Below are 12500 nucleotides of genomic sequence, written 5' to 3'. Positions count from 1 at the left end.
CCACCCCAGCCCATCTCCTTTCGCAGCTGCTCGCATTCAACCCTGTTTTATTTGCCCAGGACTCAGCTTATGAAGCTTTCTACAGCTGCCTTGACCTCGGCTGTGTCTCCTGCCTCTCTCATTTCCCTGGCCCCGGCATTTTTTTTTTTCTCAGCAGGGCTTTTTAATCTATTTCTAGACCATTGATGGAGATGTTGAATAGCACCGGGCTTCCCATCCCATGCAAGCCCCGGACACCCACTGAGAGCACTCCCATTCTGCAGGGATTGCCCATTGATGGCTGTCGGTTTGCCAGCTCTCAGCCCCTTTAAGGTGTCTCTCTTGATGTTGTATTGTGCTAATTTTTAATCGGGATACTATATGGATTAAGTCACATGCCTGAGCAGAGCCCAGGTCTATTATTCCCGTGCCATAACCTTTATCAGCCAAACTTGTAATCTCTTCAAAGGATGACATCAGAGTTTGACAAGAGCTATTTTCCAGAAAGCAGGCTGATTGCATTAATTATATTCCCATCCTTTAATTCTTTACCAGCTGAATCCCACATCAGCTTTCCAAGTATAATGCCCGAGATGAGTGTTGCACTGCTACATGTAAATCAGCTCGGGGCTCTCCCCGGGGCGGGAAGGGGAGTGCTGCTGCCCAGGGAGCACTTCTGTGCGCTTCAGAAAGCTGGAAAAACACGTTGTAGGTTTCTGAAAGTCTTCCCCAAACGCACGGAGACAGGCACATGCAGTAGGATAACCACATCGGAACCCTGACAGCAGCCCTGTCAGAAATCGTTCTGAGCAGTTGCTGATTTTTAGAGGAGTGTCTCGGGGCTTGCTTTGCACGTTCAGCTTTTAGGAGGGTACCCTGGCTCTGTGTGTCTCAGTCCCAGAGCTCAGAGTGGATCATCACCTTCCAGGGAAGACGAAGGCTTTGCCTTTTCCCGTTGTACTGCTCCCCTGTGGTCTCTGCATCTGGTATTCTCCTCCTTCTTCCTGCAACGTCCCCTGTCACTGCGGGACGGGGCTTGGGTCTCAGTGCCAGCACACCCTGTCTGGCCACAAGCTCCATCTCGGGGTCCAACACGCTCCCCCAGGGCCCTTCTTTGGAGTCTCCATGTTGTTTGACCCATTTCAATCCGTGCAGTGCCACCTCTTGGCGACTTTGCTTATTTCTCCCCCGCCGAAGTGCCCGGCTCGGAGGACACACGCTGCGGTTTCTAAACCAGCTCTAGCTGTTTGCGGAGGCGAGAGGCGCTGGACGAGCGGCCGCCGCGCTCCTGCACCCCCGGGCCCGCAGGTGCATGGCCTCTCCGGGGCACAGCTTGGCTCAAGACACTGCCGTTCGCTGCCGAAGGCCCGCGGCGGCGGCTGCCCGCTGAGCCGAGCCAGCTCCTGCGCCAGGCCCTGCAGGGCTCCGGAGCGTGACCCGCTCCCGGGCCGTCCCCTGCCCGGGATGCTGGGGTGAGCTCAGCCGGGCCCCTCCCGGCCTCAGCGAGACCGCAGCCGCTCCTCAGCCCTCGGACGCGGCGCTGGCCGGGCCGGGACTCGGCCGGATCTGCGGCCGTGGGCCTGGGACTCCCCGCAGCCCGAGGCCTCCTCGCTGCGCATCCCCGCCGGCGAGCGCCGCGGGCCTCCGCCTCGCCTCCCGGCCCCGGGCCCGTGTGCCCCGGCGCCGCCTCCCCCGGGCCGGGCCGGGCCCGCTCCGCCCCCGCGGCCGGCCGCCGGCGCGGGCTGCCGGCCCCGCAGTACCGTCCAGGGGCGCGGGGGGCGCGGCTGAGCCGCTCTGCCCGGCGCTGGGAGGCAGCGGCGCAGGCGGAGCGGAGCGGTGCGGGGCTCGCTGCTGCTCTCTCCCTGTCGCCGCCACAAGCCAGCGGCCGCGGCCATGGGCGTCCCGGGCCGCCCGCTTTGTGCCGCCGCCGCCCCGCCGCCGCCCGCCGCCCCGGGCCGCCGCTGCTGAGCCGCATGGGCCGGGCCCCGCGCCGCCGCCGCCGCTGCTCCGTGCGGGTGAGTGAGGGAGCGAGCGGGGAGGCGGCCCCGAGCTCCAGGCCCTGCGCCGAGGCCGCGCCGGAGGCCGCCGCCGGGCGGGGAGGCGCGGGGCCGCGCTGGGCGCCGCCGAGCCGGCGCTAGGCCGCCCTGGGCGCGGGGGGGCGGGCGGCGGCCGCGGGCCGGGGCCGCGCCGCGGAGGGGCGAGCGGGGCCGGGGGCGGCGGCGGGGGCCCGCCCGAGTCGCCTCCCCCGAAGTTGCCCGGGGGCGGCGAGGGGGCCCCGCGCCTCGTCCTGTCAGCGCCGGGGCTGCTGGCGGAGCCTGCCCCGGCCCGGCGCCTCCCGGGGGGCACCGGCGGGCGGCGGGGGCCCGCGCGGGCCGGGGGCAAGGCTGCCGCTGCCCGGGGCCGCGAGGCGGAGCGTCCCGCTCCGTGGGGCAGAGAAGGCGGCGGGCGCCCGCGTCCCTCGGCCGGGAGCCTCGCTTGTCCTCGCCGGGCTCCGGCCGGCGCTGGCCCGCTCTCGGCGGGCACCCCGCGGGGCTCCCCGGCCGGGCGAGGAGCGAGCGCCGCCTCGCCGCAACAATGACCGACGTGGCCGGGGGGCTGCCCCGGGGGGGGGTCTCCGGCGCCCAGGCTGGGGGTAACGGGGAACCCGCACCGGGGGAATGGGTGCGGGTCCAGCGCTCGCATCCGTAACCGGGGTAAAAACGACCTCGAAAGGCGGCACGGTGCGAAGAAGCTGCCCCGTTCCGCGGTGCCGGGGCAGCGGCCGCGGGCGGCTCTGGCAGCGGGCGTGAGGGCGGCGCTGGCTCCCACCGGGCCGGGCGCTCGGGGCCCGGCGCTGCTCGCCGGCCGCTCCTGGTCTTGCCGGGCGTGTTTCGCAGTCTGCAGGTGGGCTGTAAGGACGGGCAGCCCAGAGGCTGCCGTTCTTGCTTCAGCCCATAAAGAGGGAACGGGGAGAAAAATGGCAAAGCACCTCAAAGGCGTGTTCGTTGGGGTAGGGAGGGAGGCAGAGAGGGCCGAGGTTAAACGTGCCTTTCTTGGTGTGTTTTCACGTGCAATTGGATCAATTCAGTGCAAGGAGCAATTCAGGCAGCTGGCGCTCTGCAGCGCTTGGGGGTTTGAGGCTGATGCTGTTGTGTGAAACAGGACTTTTGTCACCGTCTTTACATGATGAAGTTACCTTGTCAAGCAGCTGAAGTAGCTACCTAGGAAGGCATTGCTCTTCTCTGCCTTCCCCTTCTTCCCCACACCGCACATCCTCCATATTGACTCGCTCTTTAAAAACCTTGTGCTTGATCAGATTTCCTTCTCAGGGTGGTTTTCTCACCTTCCTTTAATGACCTGAAATTTTCCCAGGCTCGTAGCCTGTTCACATCAACGAACCTTTTCTCAATGGTCTGCCTGCAAAAAGTGGTGCCAGAGCTAAGCTCCTGTGCTAACATGCCCATCTGAAGCAAGAATGCAGTCCAGATGCCCAAAACACTGGGGTCAACGAGGCATCTGGATTCCCCTAGAGCCAGCCAAGGCTTCTGAAAGGCAGATATTTGTGAGGAATGTGGCGCTGGTATGTCACTTGAGCGTAGGAAAGCCACCTGTGTTTGATTAAGATGCAGTCTCGCTTGCAGGACTAAATGGCTATTCTTTTTCAAAATATGGGGGTTTTGCTTCACAAGCCTTTTAATTCCTGTTTGGGGATGAGAATGTCCTAGCTCACTAGCTGGATGAAAACACAGCTGCCTTCCTCTGACCTGGTACTTGTGCTGTCCAGGTGGGCTGTGCAGGGGAGTTAATGGCTGTGCAGAACGTGACACGTGTCCTGTGGTACCTCATCACAGACCTCTTGGATATGGGAACTGCCAGATCCCAGGGCCCTGTAAAACCACCGGTGTTGGGAAATTGGCTGCTGTTTTAATGTAGCACCACCCCTATCTCTGATGCTGGTTTGGGATATTCTGCGACTGTCATTTTTAAGGGGTGCCTGGTTCTGTGCTCTCTGAAGCAGCTGAGAGCGTTGATTCTGCTGAAAAAGAGTTGTCACTACAGTAGTGGTGCAGAGCAAAAGCAGTCGTTTGCTGACAGCGACACTCACTTTCTTCTCATCTGTTTCAGCCGAACGAACTTGTTCACCTTGGAGCTACAAATACCGGTGATTTGAGGTTTGAGCTCATCCCCCACTGCTCCTGCGCAAGGAAGGGCCAAAAACATGAATATCCAGGGGAAAGGATTCCCCTTGGACCTTGGGGGAAGCTTCACTGAAGATGCTCCGAGGCCACCGGTTCCCGGTGAGGAGGGGGAACTCGTGTCCACGGATCCAAGGCCAGTTAGCCACGGTTTCTACTCTGGTAAGAGCGACGTGGTTAGAAATGAGACATCCACGGCGACACCGAGGCGCTCTGATTTGGATTTGGGGTATGAGCCCGAGGGGAGCGCTTCGCCAACTCCACCCTACCTGAAATGGGCCGAGTCGTTGCACTCCTTGCTGGATGATCAAGACGGTATCAACCTCTTCAGGACTTTCCTGAAGCAGGAGGACTGCGCGGATCTGCTGGACTTCTGGTTTGCCTGCAGCGGCTTCCGGAAGCTGGAGCCGTGCGCGTCTAACGAGGAAAAAAGACTCAAGCTGGCAAAAGCCATTTACAAAAAATACATCCTGGACAACAACGACATTGTGTCCAGGCAGATCAAACCGGCCACAAAAAGCTTCATCAAAGACTGCGTCATGAAGCTGCAGATTGACCCCGACATGTTTGACCAGGCCCAAACGGAGATTCAGTGCATGATAGAAGACAATACCTACCCTTTGTTCCTTAAGTCGGATATTTATTTGGAATACACGAGGACAGGGGGGGAAAGTCCAAAAATCTATAGCGATCCGAGCTCAGGGTCCGGGACAGGTAAGGGGCTACCTGGTTATCTGCCGACTCTGAACGAGGATGAGGAGTGGAAGTGTGACCAAGAGGCTGAGCCTGAGGCCAGCAGGGACTCGGCGCCTTCCAGCAGGCTGACGCAGAAGCTGCTCCTGGAGACGGCCACGCAGCGAGCGGCCTCGGCCCGGCGCTACAGCGAGGGCAGGGAGTTCAGGTAGGTGAGCGCCGCTCTGGTGGGTGCCTCTGGGGAATGGGGGTGATGGGAAGCCTTGGGGAACCTTGCGTGATGGGGAGTGTCTGCATCGGTGGGGCATCGCTAGGGCCTTACACAAGTGCTTTGGTGGAATGCAAAGGTTTAGCCAGAGGTTGTTTTTAAGGGGTGACTTTGCTCCGAATCATCCCTGCAGCGTGTTCCTCGCCTCAGGGACCTGCTGCTGGACGTGGTGTGGAGGCAGGCAGGGCTTGGTGAAAAGTGTGGAGCCACAGGCTGTCCTTGTGCACATGCAGGCTGTTGAGCAAGCTGCAGTTTCAGGTTGGCAGAAGGTCCGTGTTGAGTTACTATAACGCAGGCAAGTACAGCTGGTGGTAAAACTTCCCTGTGTGAACGCACCAGGAGATTGCTGTGATGAGCCACAACTGGAAGCTGTGGGAAGCTTGCAGGAGATTCCCCTCACCTCAGTAGTGCTTATACCAAACCGAAGCTCCCAGTGCTCCCTGACAGTGGTACCGCGTTGCATGTGAGATTCCCAGTGGTGAATCTGGTGGTGTCAGAGTCACCAAATTCTAACCCTGCCCCGGCTGCAGCTTTTCCCTTCTTCAAAGGAACTGCTGGGTTTTTTAACTGGACGACTCACACAGTTGTGGAGCCTGGTTTGGGGTATTTTTTCTGGGTCCCCCACCCACTTGCAGCCAAGATGGATTTTGAAACTTGCTGAGAGCTCAGTTAAAATTCCAGACAATTAACTTAGCAGGGAGCTCTCTGGGATCAATAAGCATGTGTGTGTCTAACCCTTGCTGAATCAACAGAACCCGGCCAGAACACATTCCTACTTTTCTTTTTTTGGTTGGGTCTTTTTTTTTTGCCTTCTTATTCTTCTCTTTTTTGTCACTAAATTCTTGTTTTAAGACCTGCTTAGGCTAAAAATCTGACGCTTTGGGAAGATTACAAAATGAAGTAGCTGAACTGTCCTCTTCAAAGCCTGCCTGCCTGCCTTATGAAAAGCATTTCTGTGTTTAATCTCCCTCCAACCGTCCCTTTAGGCTGGTGGCTGGAAACTCATCCCGCCCCACGCGAGCTCCCGGCGCCGTTCAGCTGGTGAAAGGTTTTCAGTTTGATTCTTGTTTTCTTATAGATTCTGAGGAGGGGATATTGCCTGTGAAACTCTTGGGAGGGGCAAAAGTAAAGAGGAAGGGGGGAAAATTCATTTGGACTCCTGCTGTTTTAATCAGGAGTCAGGGGAAAAAAAGATATCCTAGGGTCTTGGGGCTTTCCAGTGGAGTTAATCAAACCCTTGAATGTTGAAGTGTTTTCACTGACCAGTCACTGTAAGCAAAGGCTTAGAAAAGTCTACAATTTATCTTTTTAAGAGAGAATGGCTTTAAGATCGAATAGAACTTATTTGAGGTTCATCTCGTTTCCTTACTAGAGCAGGTAGCAAAAACCTGCATGTGACACTGTGCTTCTCAGCTCCAGCTTCAGGGAAAAAAGCATTTTACATGTTACCTGAACATATCTGGGCCAGATTTTAAAATGGTTTAAGAAATGTGCTGTGAAACAGAAGCATTTTGGAGTAGAGTTCCTCTACCTTGAGCGTTTTTTTACCAGATTGGAACAACATGAAATAAATGTTTAGCTGGGGGATGGAGGCCAGAAGAAATGCCTTCCTATCAATTTGTAGTGTCCAACAGCCTGTCATTGTGGCTACTGATGCTCTGTCGACCTGTGGGGTAGGGAGGCACTGAGATGTTCACCATTCACACCAGAGCAGGAATCATTTCTCAGCCTGGAGTAACTGGTGATAAGTGATTTCTATTTTGAATGTTGGTACATCAGTTCTGGTAGTGTCCAAAGCATCCCCATGAAAGGTGCTGAACTGTATAATCTGCATTTGTTGTCTAAAAAATGTGCTGAGATACCGATTGATGAGGTGATTGTTCTTCTGTGCAAAGCCTCCTGGTTGAATGTACTCATTTCCTAGATACAGTATAGAAATAGCTGTCTTCAATAAGCTGATTTTTAAGCTGTAGCATCTTTATCCTGCAGACTTTTTGACTCATTTCCTTCCTCACCTGAGTGGCTGTGCTGGAAGCTGCTGGAGCTGCTTGCAGCAAGACACAATAGCTGCATGCAGCATTTCAAAGGCTTGCTCCCAATCCATTTTGAACATTTCCACCAACCTTTTCTTTTCCTTGTGTGTGTGGGGGGAAGAATTTCTCATTTCTGCTCTTGAGGGAAGGTTGGAATAAGCTGGTTTGCATTCTACCTGATGGCCTGTTTAATCTTCCCAAGACTGAACTTCTATTCCTTGGCTTCCATGGAAACCCTAAATAAAGAGGGATGGGATCTGAGCGAATGCAATACAAGTTTTTCTCTGGTAGCAAATGAACATCTTGAATCAACCCCAAATGTGTTGTTTTGCAGCTGCAGAAAGTTCATAAATCTTCCTGCTGTAGCTCTGCTCTGTAAAATACTCCTCAGCTGGCAGAAAACTACCTGTGATTAGCGTTGGGTGAAGATGTGTGTGTGTGTATTTGAGAACATCCCGAAGCCAAAAGCATCGCTGTTACCCACTGTGTTTTTGTATGTGTAGGAAAAGGCCAATAGTCATTATAGTTAGGCTCCTGCAAATTAATTGGACATTGGTTATGGATCAGTGAACTTCAAAGAGGGTAACCCCCCGAAGATCTCGGGCATTAACTCGCCGCTTCCGAAAGTGACACTAACGTGGTTGTGAGGGCGGCTGAATCGTTCATTAACCTTCTTCTGACATGCTGGGCCGGCGTTCCTCGGCTCTGAAGAGCAGGAATTAAACCTGTGCCTGACAACTGCCCTGCAGCCTGGTTTGGGAGTGCTGGAGCTGGAAAACACACATGCCTCTAAAAGCTGGAAATTCACTGGTGAAGGGTCGCAGTTGTGTCTGCTGTTGGGTGGGTTTCTCCTACTGTCTCTTTAGCTCTGTGTGGGAAGGGGCTCCCCTCCCACTCCCAAGGCGCTGGAGAGCAGTGCTTACAGCCATTGCCTTTGCTTTCTTCTCGTGGTGGGAATGAAGAAGAGCCTACAGTGTTATCTGCAAGCAGTGCTGCCTTCATCTTTCCTTAAAGCCAAGCAAACTGGGAGATGTGGGTTAGTTCTGCCAGTTGTGTTGGGGTTTGACTTGTGTCGTAGTGTCACATGTTGGAAGGGAAACCTGGATGATGATGGTGAGAGGACACATGGTGTTGGGTGAAGTCTCCAGCTGCTGGATATTGAGGGGTGTTGTGGTGGAGCTGCTAGGCACAGATGGAGAGATTTCTCAATGGGGGCTTTAATATACACGTGGGTTTGTTGTTTGGTTGTTTTTTTTAAAGGAAACGGTCTACACCATCCAAGCTTTAATTTCCACAGTGCTGATGATTCAAATGAAAAGGATGGGCAGTGTGGTTCTCCACTGGGGCTGGCAGAAATCGCCAGCAGAGTCCTTGTGCTCACATACTGGCAGCCTCTCTGGATGCATGTGAGGGCAGCTCTCCCCAAAACATAGAGCCAGCACTTCTTCATACCAGGGTATGCAGAGAAAGCATGTGAAGAAAAGCTGATGGAGCCTTTAGATGTGACAAGCTCTGGTCTGAGACAGTGCAATGATGAGCTGTAACGTGGAGAGGAACAGTGTAGGCTGGTTCAGGGAGGATGCAGCATCTCTCCATTGCTTGGGCATCACAAACAGTCCAGTGGTAAGAAGCTGAGCCTGCATCAGGAAGAGGCTGAAATTTAGCTGGCAGACCTAATTTTGAGGTTTGCTGTGTCATTCAGTATTAAACACTAAATTACACACCATTGCCCCAAGACTGTGTGGTGAAGGAATCAGTGTTTATTGTACTGAATGGGTGGAAAACTGGGGGTGCAAAATCACAAATGCAGTCTGTGGTCAGAAAGTTTAAGGTCACTGTTTTACTGATGCTTCTTTGAACTGTTGAGGCAGCATGTGCATCCCGAAGTTAGTCTGTCAGAGCTTTGTGAGCTTGTTTGCTGGGGGGAAAAAAAGCATCTACTGGATCCTGTACTCATATGTAAAGGCAGAAAGGAAAGTTTTGGATGCTTAGCTTGAATTAAAATTGCTGAGCCCGTAAGATCACTTGTAATCAATACAACTCTATTTGGAGCCTGTGTAGAGCAGTGGCTGTTTCCAATTTTAAAGCAAATCAGTTACAGAAGAATAGTTCAGGTTCTGTATTGTTCCTGAGAGAAGTTAGTGAGTATAACAGGAAGGTAGGGTCTGATGGTAATAGCTCTAAGTGGTGATTTAGTGACTGGGGCACTGTAAGATACACAAGACAAAGAGTGATGGTGTTTTTGCACAGAAGTCACGCCAGCTTTTTTAAATACATGGTTAAGCTGATGAAACCTCTGCATGGAAACGCTTACATTAACAGTGTAAAGTATTTATACTGAGGCTTGCCAAGTTTTAAAATGGATTTTATTTGCAGAAGAATACCTTTTGTGCCCATAGCTTTGCCTCTACACAAATCAAGATGAAGAAGTGGTCTGTTTGTTGTTTGGTTATGGGTCAGTGCTTTGGCTTCTTTTTAAGACATGTAGTTAAGCTTTTAGCGCTCCCTTGATAAATGAATAGCATTTTCTGCCCTACTCCAGCAAACAGCTACCCAATTTTGTTGTGAGTTTTATTTAGATTACAGAATCTTTTAACAGCAAAAGAAAGGGCAGTTAGATCCCTCTCTCTTTGGTGCTGGGGAGGTTCAGATTGGAAAAAAAACAGAGAGGAGAGGGTCTTCACGGCTTGGTGAGAGCCATGACCCATCTGGCCCAGCATTGATGATGGTCCTGTTTCGATGTGCACTTAAAATGATGGCCCAAATAGTGTTGGAAGTTGGGCTGGTTTGGGTTCTGCCTGGTTTCAGAGAGAACTGGATGCTAAAAGGCTGGATGGAAGCTGAATTGACCCCAGGGCACTGAGAAGTGCAGCCAAGAGGTGGGCCACGGGGTGGGTACACCTTGGTTTTGATCTGCCCTTCACCTTGGCTTTATGTTTGAAGAGTTTCTTTGTTGTGAGACTAATCCCTTGAATAATTAGTTACCATTGGACGTTTTAAAAATGACTGCTGCCTCTTAGATGTTTTCCTTTAATAGTCTGTTAGATCCTGGATTTATTAACTATTGAGACAGACTGTGAAATCCTGTTAGGCCAGGCTTTCTTGGTGGAAAAGGGACTGAGAGGGGTGTGGGGACTCTGAGGGAACACACACTGGCCTCATGTTAGGGTAGAGCTGTTATCATCCCCACCTTCCCAAACATGCCATGGTCATAGGTCATCTCTAGGTTTGAGGCTTCAAAAGGTGCTCCAAGAAGTTACAGCACTGTGGCTGCAAGCTGCAAGGCTGGTCACACAGTCATTGAAAAGGAATCATGGGCCCGATTTTATCACAATAGAGGGGGAAAAAATCTGTTTCCAGAAGCGACTCTGTGTGTAGCACAGAAAAACCTGAGAACAGAGGTGCTGATATCCTAAATCAGTCCCTGGAAATATCATTGGATTATTAGGCTCATCCTTAAATCCATTAAGCAAATTACAGTTAATCAGTCAAATAAAAGAAGCAGGATCTTCAGTGAGGCCCTGTCTTTGGAGCCACATGCAGAAGCTGTAGTAACGTTTTAATTTTCCATCTGTCAGTGAATGTATTCAATCACTTCACTTCCTTCTGTGGAGGATTTGAAATTAGAAACTGAGGTTAATTATCTGCATTAAACGAAATATGTGAAGACCACAAAGGGAAAAAACCTTCACGATTTGGTATGGTCTGTTAAGCTAGGCCGGCTGCTTCAGAAGAAGAAGGGTTATTTTTCCCTGGTTTTGTTCCAATTGAAGGGTTTTAGTCACAGTAATTGAAATGATTAAAAAGTCAAATTGCTGGTGAATGTGTTTCTGAGCATCTTTCTGGAAAGATTTGCCGCTGGGTTGAGAGCAGGGGTTTGCTCTGCACGGCCTCGCCGAGCGGCATGGAGCAGCCGGTGCTGTGCCATCCCGGTGTGGGTGAGGCTGGTTGTCCTTGGTGCCCTGTTGCCAACCTCTTCCATGGCAATGGGATGTCATAGCTCTGCTGCTAGGTTAATGGAGGTGATTTGAAAGTGGAACAATAGCAGAGGAGAGCTACGATTTTGAGCGCATCAGATATAAAACGGGTCCGACACCATCCATCCCAACTCCAGTAATTAGCTAATTACTGCCTGCTTCACTTGCAAGTGCAGCTTTGGACTCTACAAAGAAGACAACACTCTTGGAAATAGACCATCCCACAGCTGACAATTGGTTTCGGAGGGATTTGTTTGTTACAAGGCTCATTTTTTTCCCCTTACTGCTGTAGCAAGCACATGACTCAGGTGTGAGCTGCTCCAGGGGCTGCAGTGCTCATCTCTGCGTATCAGGGGCTGCTCTTCACTGGTGCAGCCCTCAATGTCCAGCTCTGGGTACATCAGGAAAGGTCTGTCTCTTCTGGAGACATGCATCTTGTCATTCCCCTCCATGTGTGCCAGAGAAGCTGCTCTGTCTCAAGTCTCACTCAGACATTAGATTGTAGCAGGTTATGGTTGTGTGTAAAAGCAAACCCGTGGTTACTCACAGCCCTGGTCTACACTATTGTAAGGCACTGATGGATTTAAATAGAACCATTGCAGTTTTAAGTCAGATTATCCAAATTCTGTAAAACCCATGTGGAAATTGGATTTTACCTTTCAAGACTCCAGAGAATACTTTTGTGGTAAGAACTGGATTTTTTTGGTCTTGTGGTCCTCAAGATGCACAACCTGTCTTTAAAGTGAATCAGCTTTTAGATGGCATTTAGTTGATGTAAATAGCTAATAGACAAATAGCTTTCATCTGTACTGATGAAAAACAGTGGAGGGAGGGAAAACTGTATCTAGACTGAAAAAAATCTCTTTGAAATACCCCAGTGAGACCTCCTGGTTAGCACCAGGACCTCATGTTAGTTCCCTGGACCTACCTCCAGAGCTCATGACCAGATGCTACTGGGTTGTTTTATTCCTTTGATCTTCTGACCCCCGTATATTCCCTGTCCTGATGTAGACTGGACAGTCTCAGTCCTCTCCCTCTCTACATTTTAGTTTTCCTTTTTTCTGGAGGCTGAGGATTATTTGTCATTTATCCCCAGAGTGTGTTCAGAGGAGTGCTGGTGCTGGAAGGAGGACAGCAGTAGGAGCGGGGAGCTGGATTTGCCTTTTTACCAGCAGTCCATGTTTAGGGTGGGTTAGCTCCAGTGGAAAACCATGGATTTACCCTTTTCAGTCATAAATTCTGGTCTTTTTCTTGGCTGGCAATCAACCTTTTGGATTGGGTAAGATTTATCTGGAAGAGTGACTTCCTTGTTCTGCCATTGCTGCCAGCCTGGTCCAGGGAGTTGCCTTGGGACCTCCAGCCAGCACACATATTC

The 12500-nt window shown here is 52.1% G+C and overlaps 1 protein-coding gene across 2 annotated transcripts in view; it reads left to right on the top strand.

The window, feature by feature from the left end:
* The first annotated feature begins 1917 nt into the window (after nt 1–1917).
* Nucleotides 1918–12500, top strand: part of AXIN1 (axin 1) — a 74768-nt gene continuing 64185 nt past the window's right edge. For both annotated transcript variants that reach the window (XM_061994183.1, XM_061994182.1), the window contains exons 1-2: nt 1918–1994; nt 4084–5055. In XM_061994183.1, coding sequence (XP_061850167.1) covers nt 4178–5055 — 878 coding nt within the window. In that variant the 5' untranslated portion in view covers nt 1918–1994; nt 4084–4177. The remainder of the gene's footprint in view (nt 1995–4083; nt 5056–12500) is intronic.

This window comes from Colius striatus, chromosome 3 (genome assembly GCF_028858725.1).
Source record: "Colius striatus isolate bColStr4 chromosome 3, bColStr4.1.hap1, whole genome shotgun sequence".
NCBI classification, from domain to species: domain Eukaryota; kingdom Metazoa; phylum Chordata; class Aves; order Coliiformes; family Coliidae; genus Colius; species Colius striatus.
This window is presented reverse-complemented; position numbering and strand designations above follow the sequence as displayed.